Genomic DNA, 24,634 nt, shown 5'->3' with positions numbered 1-24,634 from the left:
CCCCACCTATGGCCTAATTTTTTTTATTAACTGATAATAGTGTTATGCTAATATGTATAGAGCTAGTATAATTATACAAAACTAAGTTGGCTACACTGTTATATGGTATACAAATATGTTATCAGTTCAACAAAATTTAAAGATTTTATGATATTTGAAATGTTCTGGTTATCACTTTCCATAATATTCTTAACAAAACGGATAAGCATAATACAATCTAATTTTATTTTTGTTCCTTAAATTTTTTATTATTTATGGTTCTTGGCTACAATAATAGGTAAGTAATATTGTTGTCTTTTATTTAGTACTCACACATTTACAAATAAAAATGTTCTAATTTAAATTTGTAATGTGGCCATTGAGGAAACTATTTTGTTTTTAAAATCTACCTATGGCCACTAGATGGCCATAGGTGGATTTTCATAATTCCTTCTATGGCCATATACATTTAAAAATGAGCAAATCTTATAATTATTAGAAGGTAATAGAACCTAAATCTATTTCTTTAGCTTAAATGGCACCTCATACAAAAAATAAACTAGTTGCAAAGAGATTTAAGTACTCGCCAAATAAAATAAAATTAGCTTTATCTGCAATGAAAGAAGGTAAAATACACTTATCTTTATACTTTTAGTGCTGGATAGATAAAACAAAAACAAAATTATGTTTTGAAACAGGTATGAGCTTTTTAAAAGCAAGTCAAATGTACAGTATTCCACTGACAACTTTAAGAAACAAATTTTCTGGTAAATCTCCTGAGGTGTCACTAGATCACAGTGGTACATTGTCAATTTTGGGTATTGAGAATGAACAATTGTTAGTAGAGTGGGTAGTTGTTTCCTCAATAATGGGCTTCCCTGTGGATAGAGAAGGATTATTATCTTCAGTAAAAAAACTTGTTGATGAATTGAACTTAAAGACACCATTTACTAACAATAGACCTGGGAGAAAATGGTTTTACAGTTTTATGCAACGTCACAAAATTCTGTCCCAAAAACATGCCGAATATGTTAATCGTGCAAGAGGGTCTGTAACAGAAGAGAAAATAAGGAACTGATTCACTGAAGTATATGGTTAATTAGGAGATGATGCAATTATATTAAAAGAACCAAATAGAATATTTAATTTAGATGAGACATGTTTTAATTTAGCCCCTAAAGGCGAGTTAATTCTTGGAGAACGAGGAAAAAATGTATACGATGAACATTCCAATTCTAATAAAGAGAATACTACAACTCTTTTCGCAACAAATGCTTTGGGAACTTGGGCACCTCATCTTACATTATATAAATATGAAAGAATACCAGCTATCATCGCTAGGTCTGCGCCACCAAATTGGGGCATAGGTAAATCAGAGAATGGATGAATGACATCGGAAACCTTTTTTGAGTATATGTCAAATATTTTTCTACCATTTCTTATTGAAAATAATATTGAAAGACCTGTCATTGTATTTCTAGATGGACATAAATCACACCTCAGCTTGTATCTTAGTAAATTCTGTCGTGAAAATAAGATTATAATGGTCGCTTTATGAAGAGCAAATGTGTCAAACGTTCTATGTGCCAAAAAAAAAAATGAAAAATTGTTTTATGTTTGATTTATGTTCTATGTGCCAAAGACAATAATCCTGTATGTGTTCCAAGTGCCAATTCGATTTATTACTAGTTCAAAATTGCGTTAAATAAATTTATTATTACATTATATATTACATAAATTAATAAATTTATGTGCCTTGATCGAATTCAATTATTTTATGATAATTGATAACAATAATGTTATGATATAATCCGTTGTCATTATTCAAAACTACTATTACTGATGTTATTGTAATCGTTATTTCGTTCTATTTTCAAATTACATAAATTATTACCAATATTATGGAGACTGCAAGTGTAAATTTACGAGTGGTAAGAAAAAAAGAAATGAACAGACTAAACAAAGAATAAGTGGTAAATCGTATGTGACGAGGAGAAGTCATATAATTCAGGCAATCCCGAAACCATTAATCGAGGTTAGTACCTAATTAATATAATAGTTAAGTATTATTCATAAAACGTACTAACAGTACTTTTATTATATTCTACTAAAGCCGACTTGCAAATGCAAATATGACTGCAAAAGTATTTCGTGGGAATGGAAATTGAAAATTTTTAATTACTACCACCATTTAGTAAATGATAGTGAACAGGGTACCTACATTTTAGGACTAATTCAGACCACCGAAATTAATAGACGTCGTCATGGTAAATACTCTGATCCCTCACAAAATCATAAACAGTGCACAATAAAATATACAATTCCAAATGATGAAGGAGGAGTTAGTCAGGTATGCAAAACCACATTTCAAAATATTCTCGGTATAAAACATAGATTTCTGCAAACTTTACAATCGAAAAAGAAAGAAGGCTTATCAGTTTATAAAGATGTTCGGTCAGATAATGCTAAACGAACAAGTTTTAGTAGTAAAAATAGGCAACAAATCATTGACCATGTGAACAGTTTTCCTAGAGATATTAGTCATTATGGTCGTTCTAAATCCGAAAAAGAGTACCTAAGTCCAGACCTAAATTACAGCAGATTGTTTTTGGCATTTAAAAATAAATATCCAAATACTAAAGTCAGTTACGCGTATTATAAAAAAGTCTTTAAGAAACAGTTTTCTAATCTATCATTTTGCCGACCACGTGTAGACACTTGTAGAACATGCGATATGTTAAATCTCAAAGTACTTGCCAAAAACGAGTTCAGTGAAATATCACAAATACAATTGAACGAACATCACAATCAGTATAAAATGTCTATGAACTTAATGGCTACTGATATGGCAAATGCAAAACTTCTAAATTATGAATTTTCAGTTATTGCTATGGACCTTCAACAAGTACTACCTGTGCCTACACTTACTCATAGTAATATGTATTACAGCCGTCAACTTAGTTGTTACAACTTTGGAATACATCTCGGTGATAACAATACAGCTTTTATGTGTATGTGGGATGAAAGTATTGCTTCTCGCGGAAGTTCGGAAATCGCTTCTTGTCTTTTTGAAGTCATTAATAAAAATGATATTATGATAAATCGTAAAAAACTAATTTTATGGTCTGACAATTGTGCTGGTCAAAATAAAAATAAAACATTATTAGTTTTTATGCTATTTTTAGTTAATATGGGAATTTTCGACGAGATTATACAAAAATTTTTGGTAAGTGGTCACTCGTTTTTAGCTTGCGATCGTGATTTTGCTATAATCGAAAAAAGACGTCGAGTGTGTACAAATTTCGCTCCTTCTGATTTGCAAAAAATGGTAAGAACAGCAAAGTTAACAAATCCATTTCAAGTGATTCCGATGGACGAAAACCACTTTTTTTCATTTAAAGATATTGCTAATAATTTTCTGAACACTACCAAGTTACCAATTTCTAAATGTTCAATGATTTAAGTTTCGTCTTTGACTCCCGAAAAAGTCTATTATAAAAAAATATTTTCTGATGAAGAACATTGGAAAGATTTTAATGTTTTTAAAAGAAATGCTACTACAGAACAACTTAAAAATCAGAAATTGATACCTATTCCGAAACCCACATTGTCGTCAGAGAAGAAAAAAGATCTTCTGGCCATGATTCCTTTTCTACCGAAGAGCATAGAAACTTTTATAAAAATATTACGTCCTGAACTTCTTTGACTGTTGTTATTATGTTTAACCAAGAGTTTCCTTTAAATTTTAATTAGATTTGTTAATTTATTATTTATCTATTATTTGTTATTATTAAAAAACGAATTGATTTTTGTTATATTCTGAAGTGAAGGAAATTGTTTATTTTACGTTCTAAAATGTATCAAGTCGATATAAAGTTTAATCAAGAGTTTTTTTTAATTTTATTCAGTTTGTTATTTTATTTATCAATAAGTGATACTTAAAAAGATAATGTTTTTAAATTTTCAATGACCTAATGAAGAAAATATGTTTATTTTACGTTAAAGTCGTAATTTTGTTATATTAATATAATAAAGAATAATTCTCTGTTATTTCCAAAAAACTATTGTTACTTGGAACAATAATCACACCATTTGGCACTTAGAGTTTTAATATTATATGATTTGGCACTTGGAACTGTCATTAGTAAATGTTTAATTTTAACTAATATTAAATGATAATTATAATAATTGAACTTAACTAGGCTATAAATGTTGTGTATATATATAACATATATTTTTACACAATATTATAATATATTATATTGAATGTTGTATTGTTATTTGTGTTTCCTGGACATTTTGGTTTTTGGCACATAGAACGTTTAACACATTCGCTCTTCTTATATCCTAACTCTACCCATATCCTACAACCTCTTGATGTGGCAGTATTTGGTCCACTAAAGAGCAAATGGAAAAGAATTTTTAAACAGTGGTGGATTGAAAATGATAAAGAAATTTCCAAGATATACCTTTAGCTTTGTCTGGCATTATTAACAATTCAGAAATGAAAACAAACGTTGAATCTGGATTTAGAGCAACTGGTTTGTACTCATTTGACTATAATAATGTTGATTATTCTAAAATAATTGTCCGGACAAATCAATTGAGACGGATTGATTTAAATGTTGAAAATCTAATGTCCCATTTAGTTTTTATAGAACACAAAATATTTAAAATTGATGTACATCTATTAGGTAAATTTAAAAGAGCTAAAAGAGGAGGTTATGCATGGGATGGAAACGAGGAAGCTGTATTATTATTCAAATTGTGGCTAGAAGTTAAAAATGATATAAAGAACTATGATTACGTTAGTACTTCTACACCTGTTTCATCACCACCTATTGATTATCAACTGAGCCCAACAAATTATAATGGACCAACTCATGATAGACCAACTACTTCCAATCAAACATCAGAACAAACAAATTTAACATTATACAAGGATTCACTTTCTAATGAGAATGCACTACCAAACAATGGCATGAGTCAAAGACACGTCATCAATCACATCTGAATCTCAGCAGTCTGTAAGATCAGAACCAAGTAGTATTATAATGTCAGCCACAAGATCTCTGCAAAATGTTTTTGATGATATAATTAAGTAGCCAGTACAAAAAGAAACTACATCAAAAAAAAAAAAAAAAAGAATATACACCGAGTGTAATAACATCTAAAAAATGAATAGAATATTATGAGTTAAAAGATCAAGAAAAATTAGATAAAAAATACAAAAAGAAAAAAAAAGCTAAGCAGGAAAAAAAGAAGAAGATTGAGCAAAAAAAAAAAAAATAGAAAAAGTAAAATTAAAAGAATTAAAAAGATAGAGTTGGCTGAATCAGATGAAAGTTCAGAATTAAATGATAGTTGGTGTTCTAGCCAAAGCGATGCTAGTGAGTCACTTGCCATTCCATTGGGACAATTGGATTTGGTTTCAAGTATTACAGATCTTAAACCTGGTGATTATATTCTAGTTAAATTTGAATCTAAAAACAAAAAAAAGATTACCTACAAGTATGTTGCAACAGTTCAAAAATTAATTGAAGATACAGATGTTGAGATACAGTGTTTTCAGGCTGTGGACGAAGAAAATACTGAATATATTCCAATAGAAAATAATATATCTATGGTTGAGTTAAAAGATATTATATGAAAACTACCTTACCCTGATCTTAGGAAAAGTGGTAGACAACTTAAGTCAGTATTTCCTGGAGTTGTTGATACATTTGAAAAATGTTAAAGGTATTTAAATAGGTACTGCGTATGAAATATTATGTTTTTATTCCTACTGAATTTGTTATTTATTTTTTACTTGTTTGAATATTATTATGTTATATTATCTACCATGTCTAAACATTTAATTTTTTATACTGAAGATGTTTAGCTAAGTATATTCTATTTTAATTGAAAAACTATATTTTATATTTAATTGTTTTTATTATGATATCAAAATCAAAAGTTACAAGTTGTTCAATATTAAGTTTGTCATTGTTTTTTATATAAGTATTTATGTATATACCAACAGAAATCCTAAGACTGGATAAAAATATTAATAGACTGTTTATGAATTAATGTTATTATGATTTTATTGTTACTGAGTTTGTAATTTTTTTTCTTTATTACCTATATTATATTTTATAGAAATGTACCTACCTAATTGTTAATAATGAAATTTTGTATTTTTTTTAAATTAAAAAGTGACAATTAGTATACCTACCTAAATTGTATTATTTATACTATGAAATCTTTAACAAAAGTTAGGTTTAAGTTGTTCAGTATAAATTTTGGTATAGTTTTTATAAATGTTTACCTTTATATTAGGTATATACCTAACAACATTTTTTTTTTTATTGTTATATTAAAAAAGTTGTTCTCTTACTTATTGACTTTAATTTTATTCAAAGATTTTTTAATAACCAGAATAATTACAGTTATTATTAAAACAAATTGAACAAATATAAAAAATGGCCATAGGTGGAGAAAATTGGTGTCCATAGCTGGTGTAATGGTGGCCATAGAAGGTGAAAATGAAATTTAAAAAAAAATAAAAATTATATCTTTATAAGTATTTCTCTTAAGGCTACACAATTTTAACCAAGTGTTAAGTGTAGTCAGTGTGTAAGTAGTGCATGGTTAATTTTCAATATATTAGATAAATGTGAGCAAAAACAGTGATAAGTGTATGAAAAAATTCTTAAGGTGGCATATATTACAGTTAACCACAGTGTAAATTTTAAAGACCCTGAGACAGGCGCACACTCCAACACAATTGAGAGCACATGGCGCCCTGCTAAAGTTACATTACCTAACTACAAAAGAAAAAATAATTCTACGGGGGTACCTGGCAAAATATATGTTCATGAAAAAATGTCGAAATGAAACTAGACCTACCGTAGAATTTTTTAATGCTGCTGGGTCATTCTACGGCGTAGATCTTGAAGAAGATCTTGAGGTACAGGGTGAAGAATAACAATAGGAAGACGATTACTATATAATTATCTTATTTATTTATTTATTTACAAGTGTATTAGAAAAAATGCAATTAAAACCGGTGGTAGTATATTATTTTTATGGCGCAGTGAATGCAAATAAAAACGCAATTAATAAATTATATTAAAAAATTCAAAAGATATTTTTCACTCTTCGGGGATTGAACTTTAATAATGTTCTTGGTCACAGTGTTTTCCACTGCGCTACAACTTATTATTTACAATTAAAATGAAAGTTAGTTATTTAGCATGTTTTGTAATATTGATAACTTTGAATTGCCATAACTTTTGAACGGCAAATTTCCGCAAATTTTTTCAAACATTTTTGAATTCAGCATGAAAAAACACGTATTTTGAAGAAGAAAAAATTGAAAAAACAGGGTGTCCGGTAAAGTAGATTTATACCGTAATTACATATTAAAATTTCTGATTTCAATTAATTAAATATATTATCAAGTTAATAAACTAACAGATTAATAATTAATTTAAGTGTACTATATAAATATTATAAACATATTTTATATTATACATACTAAAATACACATAGAAACTAGTTATAGTTTCATAAGAAACTTTTATAACAAATATAAACAGAAATTTATTTTTATTTCCAAATTATTAAAGACTTTGAATTATGTTACTCAGACACGCATGAACAATTTAAGGATTGGAATTGTTTCTTGAATAATTGGGATATATTTGTCGTAGGCCGTATGGAAAATTAGATTTTTTGCAAAAAGACAAGGCTCTTTGTAATGGGGTAGCCCGTTTGCGAATCACTTATTATTTTTCCAAACAGCCTGCTGTTTTTAAGGCTCATTGCATACAGACTAACAGCAGTTAGGCCTTTTAAGAATTACAATCATAATAACAATAAATATTATATGGTAGTTTATTACTGATTATACTTAGGTATTATATAATTTAAATTATATTATTTTAAGGGTTAATGATAATAACACACTTATTAATTTATTACTTGTACAGTTATTGACTATTGAATTACTAGTTTTATTACCTATATTATATTACTAACAAAAAATATATATATATATATATAAAATATTACATTATAATATTAAATATTATATAAAGTATTTACTTATTGTTACATGTAGTTTTTTCGTGACATCTTGAGCTACACAGTAGGTACATTGTTTTTGCGACAAGCGCATCTATTTGTTTTGCACGATGTTTTGCAAAAACATTTTTGATAACCCTGTCCTCCAAATTGAGAATGTCTCTTCGCTATTTCTCTTAATGTTAACATCGTATCTGGTACTTCGTCAAGAAATTTTGCATCGGTTGTCTGTAGAACATTTCTGCTTAACCACGTATTTATAATTCCAAATCTTGTACCAATTTGGTTAACGTTATTTTTTTTGTTGACAACTTTACCAATTATATTTTGTGTGTCTAATGGTCCACGATCTACCTTTGGAATATTAACTAAAACGTAATTTCCAACTTCAATTACAACTAATTTCTTATCACTAGTTTGTATCATTTTTTTTGCAGCTTTTTTTTGTCCTTCAAAAGCTTCTACTCTTTCTTTCTGAATTTTTTTTTCTTTTACACATGTGTCGCACAAAGATTCTTTGTTTATGATAGACACTTTAGAATTGCAATTTTTACAGTCGTATATATTATTATCCTTTTCATTAATTTGTTCGTTATCTTTTTCACTATCTTCTGCTTCTTCGTCACTATCTACTTCATCACTTACTTCAGTATTAATTAACTCATTTAAATCTTCTTCTGTTGTAATCGACTGTAAGATATCATTGGGTAAATTTTTGCTAGAAAATCCTATTTTTGGTTCACTTCCAAATAATGCTTTATAAGGGCTTCTGTTAATTATTCGATGTTTTGAGCAATTTTTTTGCCATTGTACAAAATAACACCCCATTCCCCAATCAGTGCTTTGATTGTCTATCATCCATGCCCTCAACATGTTTTCTACGTCTTGATTACAGCGCTCTACACTCCCTTGAGATTGCGGGTATCGAGGCCTTCCATGAATAATTTTACACTCAGGCCACAGGTTTGTCATTTCCTCTACTACAGTTGCGGTAAATTCTCGACCATTATCGCTCTGTAATATATAAGGAGCTCCAAATTGTAAAAATATCTTAAGAAGCTCTAATGCTACTTCTGAAGCTCTTTTTGATTGTAATGGACGTAAATGACAATATTTTGTAGCGTGGTCTTGGTAGTTTAAAAGCCATTTAAAACTACCACTTGGTGTCGATTGAAAATCAATCAAATCAACTTGCCCACGAACATTAAAATCTTTGGATAATATAGGTTTTACAACAATGTTTTTGTGCTGCTGAGATTTTTTTAAATTACAAACATTGCACAACTTACAAAATATCAAAACAATAGGTTTTGGAATATAATATTTATCTTTTAGAGCATACATCATTTTATCACGACCTCCGTGTCCAACATTTTTGTGAATCGTATTTAAAATTTCAAAAAAATTCTCACGTGCTACTAATTGAACAATTGGCTCATCATGATTTTTTCTTTTTTTTACCAAATATTTTGAATCACCTACTTCCATAATATCATATTTTTTAATCAATCTATATTGCTTACTATTTTTTTTGGTTCCTGGTATTTTAGAAGCTGCTATTTCAGAAACAGCATCGGATATTGTAGCTATTGTCCATGGTTGTTTAACTGCGTTCGTTTTATTTTTATAATAATTAGTAACTTCATTGTTAAATTTGTTCACTACTGTTACATTTTCCATATTATGCACTCGTAAGTATTAACGCACTCGATGAAATACACTGGGTTTACTAACGTATAGTAGGTACTGTAGTATGTACCTACCTACAGTATGTTGACAAAAATAGGTACAATGAAAATTTATAATCTAATCTACTGATTAGTCATTATCTTGTAGATTCCATCAACTATTAGGTATACGTCGTCAATCCGTATCTAAATCTCTAAAATAGTCGGTTGTAATGTAGTATACTAATGTAGGTAAAAACCTAAAATTTGAAATCTATACGATTGATATGATTTTATAAATACGCTATTGCGATACAGTGTATGAGTAGGAACTAGGAAGTTATGTTTTAGTCAATATTAAAAAAGTAGATCGTGGACCATTAGATATTCAAAATACCTACCGTCTATAATTATTCAGTTTACATGTTACATATTATAATGTACTATGTTATTATCAATAACCCTTAAAATAATATAATTTAAATTATGTAATAAGTATAATCAGTAATAAACTACCATATAATATTTATTGTTATTATGATTGTAATTCTTAAAAGGCCTAACTGCTGTTAGTCTGTATGCAATGAGCCTTAAAAACAGCAGGCTGTTTGGAAAAATAATAAGTGATTCGCAAACGGGCTACCCCATTGCAAAGAGCCTAGTCTTTTTGCAAAAAATCTAATTGTCCATACGGCCTACGACATATTTACTACTAAGCTTTTAAAAATTAGGAAAAGTTCTATTAAAAACAAATATGCTTGTAATCTCTTATCAGTATTAGATTTGGCTGAATTAAATGAAAGTATGTATAACAATTTATTTTTTACTAAACTACAACAAATTATAACTTTAATGTTAACTCAATATATACATGTAACCAAGGAGGATGTGTGAGAGATTTTCGAGGGTCTGAAAAATTCAGAAAGCACTTAATGGTAGTTCATTCCCAGAATATTGAAACAATTAATTTGGATACCCCAGTGTTACAATTTACTAATGATTTAAATAAATCTTCATTCGAGCATGAATCAAATCAAATTTGTAGTGCAGCTAATACAACATCTAGTGCGTCTTATAATGATATTATTATTAATTGTGTATTAGAATTTATTACTAGCTTGTATACAAAACCAACTGTAACAGAAATCCTAATACAGCAAATAATAGATGGAGTATAAATGTTATTTTCCAGTGAACTTATTTTACATTGAAAAAATAAAGTCATGTCTCTTTTAGAAGTGTGCAGTATTTCTAATATTTCTGATAAAAATGAAATTATATCAATGTTTAATGACTTGGAAAACCCTTTTTTAAACTTGAAAACCGAATATCAACGAATGAAATATTTTGAATCTCATAAGTTAATTTTTAAATCTAAAACAATAGTATTGGGCTTTACTCCTGAAAAAAAGAATATTTCAGGTATAGATAGACAAATTATGGTACCAGTCCAATGGTACTTGTTACCCATTAAACAAAATGTAAAACTGTTCTTTGAACTTCCAGGAGTTTATAATACAGCCTCAGAGTATACTGAAAATACTATGAAACAAAAAGATATTCTTATATCATTTTTAAATGGTAGTACTTGGAAGTCGATTAAGTATAAATTTGTTGACAAAGTAGTTTTTCCTATTTTTCTTTACTACGAAGACGCTGAAATGGGAAAACCATTAGGGTCACATTTAGGAATCCATAAAATGGGATGTGTTTACTATACAGTACCTACTTTCCCACCAGAATATTTATCATCCTTAAATAATATATTACCCGCTTTTTTAAAGTTTAATAACAAAACTATTATTGCTTCTCTAATTAAAGTATTTATAGATTTTCAAGAAAACGGAATCAATATTTCAGTAAATTCAGTTAATATGCAGGTATATTTTGTTCTTGGATTAATGCTGGGGGATAACTTGGGTCTCAATTCTGTACTTGGTTTTGTAGAAAGCTTTTCAGCAAATTATTGTTGTAGAATGTGTAACTCCCACAAAAAAACTCAACTATGTAGGTATAACTTCAAACCCATATATTTATAATACAGGTACCTACCTAAAAACAAAATGTTTAATTACATTTAAATGTAATAATATTACAAACTATTAGGTAACTACCTACTGCCATAGTCAGTAGGTACCTGGAAAATCATTTATCAATGAAAATTATTATTAGTAGTAAGTACTTATTGTCAAAAATAACTTTTTGATAAAATTAATAAATTATTATATTATATTATTGAATTAAAAACTATCCAATATATGAGAATATTGTTTAAAAAAAAAATAATAAATTAAAAATATACAATTTTCACAATATACATAATATTATATAGTATACATATAATTAAATAGAATCTATTCAATATTTAGTAACTTAGAAATAAAAAATGTAAAATATAAATAAAATTTGGAGTTATATGTTTTAAAATCAAAACCTGTTGTTAACATAAACAAAAATTATGATACTTCAGCATGCGCTTAAATTTATTTTATCTTTTATTTATTACAATTTATTTATCATCAAATTATTTTAGAAATCATAATTGTAACTTCTTTACTGAATAAAATTGAATATAATTAATTATTTTATTATAGCTGACCCGACACGGCGTTGCCCGTGTGTTACTTTCTTTTTTTGCATTTTCGTATGCCGTGTGTTAATTTTTAATTTAATCTTATTGATAGTGCTAATATTACGTTGAATTCACGACGAAACGAAAGATTGTAATGTGGCAGTTTTTGTGCCTACGTATTTTAAAAAATTCTCCTGAACAGAACCGTCACCCTGGTGATAGGGCGTTGTGAATAAAAAATAATTAATAAAACATATATAATGATTTAAAAGTAAGTAGTTATAGTTTTAACTGTTATAGTTTTATTTAATTATTTTTTATTCACAACGCCCTATCACCAGGGTGACGGTTCTGTCATGATTTAAAAGTAAGTAATCGCTTTATTGTTAATCATGTGAATCATAATTATTATTATTATCATTGTAGTACTTTGTGGTATACGATGTTTCTTGTTTGATTACCTGGCGCATAGATAAACAAATCTGATGGTTTTCCAACACGGGAACAGGCAACATACAATTGACCATGTGAGAAACATGGGTTTTCTAGATTAATACCACAAACACTTAATGATTGCCCCTGGGACTTGTTTATAGTCATAGCAAAAGCAAGACGCACTGGAAACTGTAGTCGTTTAAACTCAAATGGCACATCAGTCGGAATCATTGGGATGCGCGGTATGAGAACATCTTCTCCTTTATACTTTCCTTTGAGTATAGTTGCTTCTATCACATTGTTTAGTAATTTTTTTATCGCTAACCGTGTACCGTTGCAAAGACGCGGTTGGTTGATATTTCGCAACATTATAACCACCGATCCAACCTTTAATTGAAGATTGTGAGGTGGCAATCCTGGCAAATCCAGCGAGTTTAAAAATTCCGGTGGATAGTTGACTACATCATCTTGATTAGTAGCCGAATCAACTGATTTATATATCATCAATTCGCCTGTAATTTGTTCTTGAATTTTGAAATTTAATTCATTTACATCTATGTTTTTTGCAGCCAGTATAGCTCGTTCGCTCAACCAATCATGGTTTCTGTAATTTTGAGAAACATCTGGAAACACCTTCTGAATAAGTTCATTTTTGATCGAGTTAACTGACAAAAACTTAGAGGAAAGTTAATGCAGCCAGTCAACATGTCTATAGGAAATTTGCCATTACCAATGTCAATGAGTTGTTTAGAGAATATGTTTCCAGATTGGTCATTTTGCAACTCGACACGCATTCTTGCTTAAATGAAGTACTTGGACATGTTTCCACAAACTGGAGGACTTTAGACATGCATTGAGTTCATCAGCTGGCGTTGATCGTGGAATCACCGGCAATGTTTGACGAAAATCTCCTGCTAATAAAATCATTGCACCACCAAATCGGTTATTATTGCTCCGTAGATCTTTTAAGGTTCTGTCCAAAGCCTCCAAAGATTTTTTATGTGCCATCGTGCATTCATCCCAAACAATCAATTTACATTGCTGCAAAACCTTTGCCATTGCAGAGTTCTTCGAAACGTTGCAGGTTGGAGTTTCATTGCTATGCATATTTAATGGCAATTTTAGTGCTGAATGGGCTGTTCGACCACCTTCAAGCAAAGTTGCTGCGATTCCCGACGAAGCGAGTGCAAGTGCAATTTTATTTTGTGAGCGAATTGTTGCTAATATTAATGAAATCAAAAAAGTTTTTCCTGTACCACCAGGTGCATCTAAGAAGTAAATCCCTCCAGTTTCATCATTTGTTACTTTCATAAGAGTTTCAAATACATACTTCTGTTGTTCATTTAACAGTGGAAGATTTGTTTGAATTAATTCTTTCAAATCGTTGAGATCATACAGTCTTTCTCGATGCAACTCTTGGTTAAAAGCGTCATGCATTGGACGATTGGGCGCGGTCAGGCCTAATTGAATTAATAGTTTGTTTGACATTATCAAGCACATGTCCTCAATTGAAATCAATGCTTCATTGTAAATTTCTTCACTGATTTGTATATTTGGATTTCCCATTCTATTCTGTATTTGATACAAAATATCATCACACATATAATCTTTGTACTTGATCCACAAATCAATTGGGCTTGATGGGAAGCATGTAGATATGATTATAGAAAACAATGTTCGTATTTGATGAGCGTGTGATGATATTACAGCATCATTGAGAGTTTGATCCCAATGAGCGTCATTTTCAAGCAATTGCAAACGTTGACAGGCTTCTCTGTAGGATACACACAATTCACCATCAACAGTTCGTAACTGTTGGAATGATGTTGGGCCACGTACATTGACTAATAGCAGTCGTAAGTAAAAACATTCATCATTGCTTGGATGTACTGAATAAATCCGGCCAATCGCATCGGTGGAATATACATCTGTATATCCTGGAACTGGTTTTCCTTGTTTCCGTCGTATAAATCTCCTTGAGGATTGATTCCAGGTATAATATTTTGGCATTTCAGAATATAGCAATGTTTGTGCGAAATCATCGTTTTGGCATGTCTCAAAAAACTGGTTAATGTAGTAGATGGTGGCTGAGCAGCTCTTTGTACTGCGTTCTGTGCTGTAAAATACACTCTTTGTCCATTTTCTAAATGCACAGCTAAGTGAACAACAGAAGGGTGTCTCTCATGAATAGGAAAAGAAAATATTCGCCAAACTGCTTCATTACTACTGACATAGCGGCCCATTTGGTATTGGGTAACTTCATCATTGGAATTCTCTGCACCAATTCCAATCACAGCCATATCACTCCTTTGGCTACATATTTGCAAATGTATTTAATAGATTTCACTGAATGGCAAGATTCAACGTTGATGTGTGCTTTGAATGTCTTTGATAAAATGGGTGAATATGGAACAATCCAACGATTATCTATTTCAATATCTTGTTGATTTAATTTGACAATTGTTGATTTTCCATTGTCTGCTGTCGATCTGCGATGATACAATGGATAACCGTCATTACCAGTAATTGTTTCCGATATTAATGTCCGTGGATATCGTTTTGAACATTTACCATCCATCATACACGGTGAATTTTGATTAAGAGTTCCACAGGGACCATGTATCATGTTTTTGATAACTACCTCATGCAATCCAGGATCTACTTGTACATTAGGGATTTCAGCTGATATCACTACATCAACTTCATTTGGCCTTATATTTTCAACCAACCAAATCAAAATGTGTGCATGTGGCAATCCTCGTTTCTGCCACTCCACAGAATACATCCAGCAGCGTGTCTCACCAAACACATTATGTTTTACGATGAAATCCATTAAAGATTTCAACTTTTGTCTAAAGACTCTGGCTGTAATATCATGACGATCAATGGGTGATTGCCCAGAGAATAACTCCTGATTGATTTCTATCCATTGCGGATTGCATGTAAATGTGATGAACAAATCTGCTGTACCATAATGACGAACATACGACATGGCATCTTGAGCATATTCGTGCATATGCCGAGGGCTTCCGATGTATGTTGCTGGAAGAATAGTCATCCGACCGACATTCTGTGCATTTCCATCAGTATTAATCGCATCTCGAAGGTGAATATACTCTTCAGATCGGAGTTTGGTTTGATTCAACCTGATGAATGTTAATCTTTCCGTTTCAATTTTAACATACATGTCAACAACATATTTGTGATATAATCGCCGACATTTCAATATGTGATTATCTTCATTTTCCCGAATCATTAGGCGGTATGAATAATAGTTCATTGAACTGACTTTTTTGTTGGTTTCAGAACCTGTAAATAGATTTTGTTTTAATAACATTCAAATATAAAATTAAATACATAATATAATGACTGAGATATTATCGCCATAGCTAAACTAATATTTTAGTTACCTGCAATGGGATTTATCATTTTTATTGAGAAATCGTAGCCATCTTCACCTTGCCAAAATATAATGGGATATTGCAGTGCATCATATGAGCGGTGTGTTTCCTTTATACGTTGTAATTGATCATTCCGACGACGTAAAACAATATCACGGGATTCCAAGTTTTTCCAACTACAACGATAGCAACTTCATCAATAGTTGGTGCATTAAAACGTCTTGTATGTTGACCTGCAGGTGTTTTATCAGCTCTGATTACAATTTTGTGATTATCGGATGGCATCAGATCCAGGGCAGTTTTAAACAATATAATCAATTGATTGTGCTGATGAAATAAAGTTTGTAATTGTTCTACAATAGACCTCTTTACTAAATTGTTATGTGCACAACGCAGATCAATTTCTTGTGGTGAATTGCCCATAAAATAAATTTGCAGGAATTTGTTGTCGCTATCTGACACTGGTAACAGTGAACCTGCTCTGTGATATATTTGCCCTTGTATCTGTAAATAAAAAAAATATATTATGGTGTGATATAAATTAATGGATTGTCGGTGATCAAACTTAAATAATATTTGATCTTAAAAAGTATATATTTAGTTTTAACTAATATCTATCAAATATAAAATATAATAAAAGTGTCACTGAAACTGAAACACCATAATATAATATGATGACTAAGTGATATATTCGTAATGATTAAGAAATTGAAGATTAGTGACACATCTTAACTTTGGTGACAGAAAATTTTGTTCGCTAAAATAATTATGAGTAACTGCTATAATACATACCTTGAAAGTTGGCATAAAATTTTCCCGAACTACATTTGTTGCCCAAATGAAGTCATTTGAAAGCAATTGTTATATTGTTGGATATTTGTCAAAAAGTGTATAGAATAGTTCCTATTCCTGAAACCAATGAGTACAATGGTTCTGGTGGTGGATCCAATGGTATCAATTTCACTTTACCATTTGCGCAACACAATCCATTGGCTTCGTTTTGTATTTTAATGCCTTACAGTGTGAGCAAACCGAGTTCATAGAACCAATAACAACACATTGGTAGTTACTGTAGTCAATTGACACATCGTAACTAAAAGCAGCTCGATTCAAACTTGCTCGCGCTTCACGCGTTTGTGAATTAGATCGGTAATTAGCTTGGTTTGTAGCATTTCTGGTTCTTCTACCTAAATTGCTTCGTCTTATAGGAGGCATATCAAATATAAATTATTTTTTCACTAATCACGAACTAAACAAACACTAACTAACTAAACACTCTGCACAAAACACGATTGTTGGTTGCCATGGATACGATCAGTATTATATTATAAATATTATAGGAAGGGCTATTTTAAAAAGAAAAGGGCTATTTTTAGGGTTTTTCCAGCAATAATTCTAATTTTTCTAGCCGTAAAAACCATCCTTGGACTTCAACGAACATTTGCGAACATTTGCGTTGTTTGTATGTCTATTTGCATGCATTTTTAAAAACATTTTAAATAAATGATTTATTTTATTTAAATGGTTGCCATTGACTACCAAAATAATTTAGTTGACTATTTGCTGGATAGATGGCGCCTCTGTAATTTCATCACCACCTCGTCATATTTCTCTAACCCGATAACTTTCTCAAATTTTTCGTCGTCGTAAGAACCTTCTCCTGACAATTACGACCCAAACAAAAAAAGAATGAGCGAAATCGGTCCAGGCGTTGTTGAGTTATGCGCTTACCAAATTTTGCGATTCATTTTTATATATAAGATAATGATAACAATTTAAAAAGTCCTATATTATGCAGATAAGTCAAAAACAATAGGTACATTTGTATTCAATTGAAAATTACCAATTTATTCAGTTTAATATGAATTACTGAAAAACACTAAAAAAAATTTGTCAGGTACCTAATTAATTATAGTCACCCAGGTTTCATAGTACAATATTATGTTTTCTAGACGAGGAAGGACTTTTTTGTTTTAAAAGTGACCAAATTTGAGTTTTAACCTTATTAAATACAATAGAATTCAATAGTTTACCTTGTATTATTAATGTGATAAATTATTTTCATATTAAACTGTATGACTTTGTTATAACCTTCCAATGAATAAGACATAGTTTGCAGAATAAGCGTTACGAAAAATTATTATTTTATAATGTTTTTAGTAAGTACTTATAATTTTCAGTAATAATAGAACATATTCATAACTAATAAATAGTTGTACACTTACACATCTGAAATATGAAATAAAATTAGTAATGTGGTCTAAAAACATGTTCTGATTATTTTACAAATTCTTAAAAAAGAGTACAGCTGTAAAATGGTGCCTTTGCATACTTAAACGTATTTGTATACCTACACATTACAAATGTTTAAATATAATTTATTTATTAGTGGTTTTATTACTTCACAGTTTATTTTTTTTTTTAAATAGAAATAGTTGGTATAAAATTTGATGTATGGAAAAACATTTCATTCAACATCAGTAGTAAATATAATAAAAACATCACTCCTGCAGCTCTTAGAGTTCGAGTTGCTCTAAATCGTGGTGGAATTAGAGACAAATTAGGGTTGATATCATCAAAGGAAAATAAAGTTGATTTTAGTACAGGTAAATGTTAATTTGATAAAACTGTATTCATAAATAATAAATACTAGAGTACCCCTAGTTAATTACACTTAGTTATCAGACTTCCTAAGTTTCATAATGTCTTAATTTATTTAATTATTTAACTATTATATTATATTGTTTTTTAGTTTGTTCTCCTTGCACAGATGATGACGAGACGGTTATGTTTAATGATCTTGAATTTTCTATTACATTTTCTGATAACGAATGGCAAACTATTAAGCCTAAAACTAGAACATATGAGGAAAAACAAGGTCCAAGAACATATCAAATAATGTCTCCCTATGAATGGACTAATATCGTACAAGAACATTTCTTTATGCACACAAGAATTCCATGTTGTCTAGTGTTTAAAAAGTCTTACGTTAATGTAAATTACGGGACATACATACCAGTACGTGGTCATTGTTCTGATTGTGGTTCAGTTTTTGAAGGATTTATAAAACAAATTCCTGATGAAGATTCTAGGTAAGATAATACACAATTATGTTTGTATATTCAATAATTTGATATTAATGGCGCAAGCAGATAAAAGTTAAAAAAACAGTCATAACAAGTTAACTTATGAAAAATATACTATAATAAATATAGGGAGGCGAATACTTTTTTTATACTTATCTACCCCTAATCAATATCATTCTTGTGTGTGCCATTGATGAATATTTAGATTGACCATTGTGATACTAATGTAATATATACCTTATTGTGTATAAGAAGTAAAAACCTTATACCTATATGATATATGCCTAATTTAAATATTAAACACATTAATTGTTATTTTTTTTTACAGAGTAATAATGGAATGTAAATATTCTGGTTCCTTTAATATCTTACATTCAAAAAAACGCAAGTTAATGGGCACTCAAAAAATCCGTGCTGTAGCAGCAATGCTTGATAAACATATTGATCCTTCAGTTTTCAGCTGCATGGAAGCAAAACGTTTGATGAAAGAGGGTAAGTGTAATTTAAATTATATTTATTCTAATTATTGCACATATTGTAATTTCTTTAAAACCTTGTCAATTTACATTCATAAAATACAATGTTTCCAAAACAAAATTAAGAAAAAATTTTAGTATCTACCGTTAGATAAATTTTTATTCTTCAAAATGTTGAAAAGATGTATTATAATAATATAATTTTATACATTTTATTAACAATAAACCACAGCGTACCTAACAAAATATATTTTTAGGAGATTCTATCCCATCTCAAATACCAAACAATCAAACTCTGAGAACAGCTAAAAGTAGAGCAATAAATTCCGAACGGTTTCATTCTAACCCAATAGTTGCTGTAAATATTATGAAATATAGTGAATTTTATTGCTCAATTATTCGAAACGTTATGGGTTTTTTGTTCATTTTTGGAGCAACCTGCAACTACAGATATACAAAGAATGTTATTCTAGAGTTAAAATACCAACTATGTCATTTGATGCAACAGGTGGATGTTGTAAGAAAATTAAAAGATCGAATGGTGATCAAAGTAGTCATCTGTTTTTGTATGAAGGTGTTATGGAAATAGAAGGTAAAACATTTACTGCACTATCAATGATTTCAGAACAACATGATACATTATCCATATACTCTTGGTTGGATCGTTGGCTTAGATATGGCATTAAACCACCAAAAATGATTGTGTGTGATCAATCATTAGCACTAATGTCAGCCATCGTTCAATCATTTACACAATACAAATCACTACAGGAATACTTAGAATCATGTTACAAATTTATTTTTAATTCAAATGATAGAACTTGCTCTGTACCCACATGCTATATTAGAAATGATGTAAACCATTTTATTCATTTAATAACCAAATGGATTTCTTTGAAAAATGTTAAGTTTGCTCGAACAAAATCACTGTTTTTGAGATCCATGGCACTATTAATATTCTGTAATTCAATTGAAGAAGCCAATAAAATACTGAAAGCTATTTTTAATGTAGCTTTGAGTCAATATGATGGTCATGTTCTAATATCAAATAAACAATCAACAGAAGATACTATATGTGCCTCAAGTGAAAAATATCTGCAATCTTTGATTTCCAATAAAATGTCATACCTGCAAGAGTATGATACTTTTATTAATGAAAATAGTACAGCCAAAGAACTTTCCGAAGAAGATCATGATTTTGAAGACTTACGTCAAGATTTTTTTGGTTCATTTGAGATTTGGGCATCATCAATGGCTGAGCAATGTAAAATAGAAGTTCAAACAAATGAAGGGGATACTGACAATGCACAACATACTCCAGAAATTTTACCTCTTATAATTAAGGCCATGAAGTTATATTCTTGTTGGTCAGGTATCATGAGAAAAACATTTGGTTTTGGAGAAGCTTCTGCTTCCAGGCCCCGAATAGAAAGTAATTTCAATTAACTTAAAAATAGAGTTTTTAAAAGTAATAATTTACCATTAAGAATTGATACATTTTTAGACAAGATTTTTTCTTATTATAAAGGCGATCACTTGCTGATTCAAAATAATATTCCGCTTAAAAAAATATATGGTACTAACGCAATTCCTTCAAATCAATCAAGTGATTCTGTCAATAAAAATCAGAATCTAAATACTGAGTATAAAAGAGTTTATGAAATTCACATAGATACAGTAACACTTGATAAATATCCAAATACACGTGTAGAATGTAACACAGAAACAAATACTGAAGAACAATGGAAAAATAAAGAGAAGTCAACAACATTTAAAAATAGTCTATCAAAAAAATCTTACCTTAATTCACAGGAAAGATTTGAAGACCCTGATGTCAAAAAAGTATCAAAAAAACAAATTATATTTTTAAAAAATGGAAATAAATTTAACAATAGTAATAATTACAATGAAAATGCTGATGCTGAGTTCGAAAAAATTTATTAAATTCATATAGACACAGTGACACTTGATAAAAATTCAAATACATACATTTGTAATTACACAGTTACTAACGATTTAGATGAAAGTCAACAAATCAATGAAGAAGTATCAAGTATCCTACATCCATGTTTAGCGTGTAGTAATGGTGATTTTCCAACAGGAGTCAAAAAGATAGAGCTAGATTAAAATTGATAATTCTATAAAAGGTTAGACGGAAATTGAGAAGATGTTGATTATCTGGAGAGCAATAACCAAAAGGAAAAAAATAAAATAAACAGTTCTGTGCTTAGGTAGAGAATGACATTCAAGAAAAAAGAAAAAGAAAACAGTTTAAAAACAAGTAATAACATAGATGATCTAGAATCTAGAATTAAACTATAAAAAGGGAAAATAATTTAGTACATAATAAAAGAATTGGGTTAAATTAATTATCAACAGAAGTTAAAGGTGGTAAACTATGATAATTGATAATGGGGAAATATTTGAATTTTTTTGCTCCGACTTTTAAGAACCCCACAAGTCACAACTAATTTGAGAATTGTACAAAATAAAGTACAAGACGGATTTAAATTTTAAAATCGGATTAGGATTTATTAACAACATTACTTGGTTTTTATCGAGACGATTTTTAATATTCAGAAAACTGTCAGTGTCACGATTAAAAATATAAATAAAAAATATCGTATTTTATATTTATTGATAGCACAATTGGAAAAATATATTTTCAAATCGCCTCGATAAATTTAAAATCAGGCCTTGCACTGTTAAGCATTGAATTGACTAACTAAGATCATTGGATTTTTCACAAGTAAGTTGTTGAAAAAATTGTGGCAATTTTAATCGTTTTAATCAATTTCAATTGTAGCAAAAACAATTATTATTTAAGTTCTGTATAATATATATTATGACTAGGGCTCGGGACTTAAAGCATTTGCTTATTTTGATGGATTGACTTAAAATGTAGCAGAGTGCTATGGAAGTGTCATATTAAAACACGTTCAATTATAAAATTTGAAAGTGCTTTTTTTACTTTTTTCAACGATTTTTTAAAAAGATACTTATTTCCAGTTTTTTTGTGACTATTTTTGCTTTTTTGACCAGTTTTTCTACTTTTTATAGTATTATTGTACATTTATTCATTTGAGGGTTGTACGGGTAACGTTACCGCAACACCCGTAAGATGAAATTGGAATTGGGAGGGGTTGAGGGTTGTATAAAATTTAATTTTGGTTGTACAAAATTGTACAAAATAAAGTACATAATACTGTTTGAGTATAATTAACGATTTCGAAAGTACGGGTGATGGGAGTAACGTACCTGGTTGCATGCCTGTAGCTATCCAATATGCTATTGCATTGGTGTAACGTTCACTTGTTTTTTTATCCAACTTCTTCAACACATTCGTAATCTTGGATTGTTTAAGATTCACACTTCTAAAAAATATAAATTAAACAAAATTATATTTAAATTCATATCTATATGGCTATATAAAATATATATTTTAATAATAATATTTACTTTGTACATAGATGAGTAGATAGTGGGTACGTTCAGTACACTTTTTGATTTGATCAAGTATTTGTATTATTATTCTTAATAAATATTAAAAAATTAAATTAAATGATAAAATTAAAGATTTTATTGTTAATTTACCATAATAATTTTATTATTATGGTTATAATTATTATGTACGTTCAGTACACTTTTTGATTTATCAAGTATTTTCTTATTAATCTTAATAAATATTAAAAAATTAAATTATTATAAATTTTTCTAAATTTAACGCATCCCCCATTCGGGGACGTGTTTTTTTATTAATTTTTTCTTAAAAAAACATCTAAAAACGACATTTAAAAAACATTCCAAAAAAAAATCTGATCTTATATTTTTCTGTTAAAATTACAAAAAATTTTAACTGTTTTTAATTATTTTATTAATTTTAATTATTTAATAGATTTCTCTACCTTTATTATAAGTGACTGGTTTCAAACCAATAGTACTAATTATTTTATTATTTTTAATTAGACGAATAAAATTATTATAATATTTAAGCAGCTAAAAAGCCTATATATTGTATATAATATAATAAAATATGTATTTTTAAATAAACGTTTTTTCCATAGACCTTATACTAATAGACGGAACTTGGTTGTAATTCCGGTGTCCAAGCGTGATTGCGCTGATCTAGGTGTACACCCGTACATCGCACATGCGCACAAGACCTATCGGATTGTACAATAATTTTTAATTCTGTTGGGCCTGCGACTTATCAACACACACCGCGTACTATCACAATAGTATATTACTGTTATATTTCTGGTTCTGATTTGAAATTTTCAATTGTTTCAACAAGTGTTTTTCTTGAGTTTTGGCGATTTTCCTTATTTGTATTGTTTAATTTAGTCTCAACTTTCAAGTTTGTACTAAGATGCCTAGGAAGTGTGTTATTTGCAATGTTTATGATAGAAATAGTGACCAATCATTTTATTCGTAAGTAAAATAATCATATTTTAACATAATAGTTTCCTTACATTTTTCATGTATACCTTCGTAGTTTGTTCTATAAAAATATTTTTCTTTAAATATATGTTTTAATACTTTTTTTTTTTTTATTAGCTACCAATATTTAAAGAATTATAGCTCAACTATTACTACTAAATACGCCTAAATAGTTTTATTTTTTATTAATTTTATTTCAGCTTTCCTAAGGATGAAGGTCGCAAGAAGTTGTGGTTAAAAGCTTGTGGAATTGGCCTCTATCTGCCGTCATATAGAGTTTGTAAGGCTCATTTTTCTAATGAAGACTTTTTACCAAATGGTTACTTAAAAAGTATTGCTATTCCAGTAAATATAAATTCTAAACAGCCAGAATTATTAGAATCCACAAATACAGGTATCTACCGTTTATATTTTGTAAAAAATAAATAATAGTTTACAGTTAAATCTTAACATTTCAGTCTTATTTTTAAATAATTTTGTTGTAATTCAAAATTGCAGTTTTTGAGTCAAC

The 24,634-nt window shown here is 29.2% G+C and overlaps 3 protein-coding genes across 3 annotated transcripts; all 3 read right to left on the bottom strand.

The window, feature by feature from the left end:
• Positions 1-7,686: 7,686 nt before the first annotated feature.
• Positions 7,687-9,726, bottom strand: LOC126551114 (KRAB-A domain-containing protein 2-like). Its single transcript, XM_050203887.1, has 2 exons — positions 8,364-9,726; positions 7,687-7,811 (listed from the first exon to the last, which is right to left on the bottom strand). The coding sequence occupies exons 1-2, from the start codon at positions 9,724-9,726 to the stop codon at positions 7,687-7,689; spliced, it is 1,488 nt and encodes a 495-aa protein (XP_050059844.1).
• A 2,939-nt stretch (positions 9,727-12,665) lies between these two features.
• LOC126550682 (ATP-dependent DNA helicase pif1-like) lies at positions 12,666-13,363 on the bottom strand. The gene has a single exon (XM_050202651.1). It carries the CDS (start codon positions 13,222-13,224, stop codon positions 12,703-12,705), a length of 522 nt encoding a protein of 173 aa, XP_050058608.1. The 5' UTR covers positions 13,225-13,363; the 3' UTR covers positions 12,666-12,702.
• Positions 13,364-13,491: 128 nt separating this feature from the next.
• LOC126551113 (ATP-dependent DNA helicase pif1-like) lies at positions 13,492-14,286 on the bottom strand. Its single transcript, XM_050203886.1, has one exon. The coding sequence runs from the start codon at positions 14,284-14,286 to the stop codon at positions 13,492-13,494; it is 795 nt and encodes a 264-aa protein (XP_050059843.1).
• Between the last annotated feature and the right edge of the window lie 10,348 nt (positions 14,287-24,634).

This window comes from Aphis gossypii, chromosome 3, assembly GCF_020184175.1.
Source record: "Aphis gossypii isolate Hap1 chromosome 3, ASM2018417v2, whole genome shotgun sequence".
Lineage (NCBI taxonomy): Eukaryota > Metazoa > Arthropoda > Insecta > Hemiptera > Aphididae > Aphis > Aphis gossypii.
Note: the sequence above shows the minus strand (reverse complement) of the source record. Positions and strands in the feature narration are given on the sequence as shown.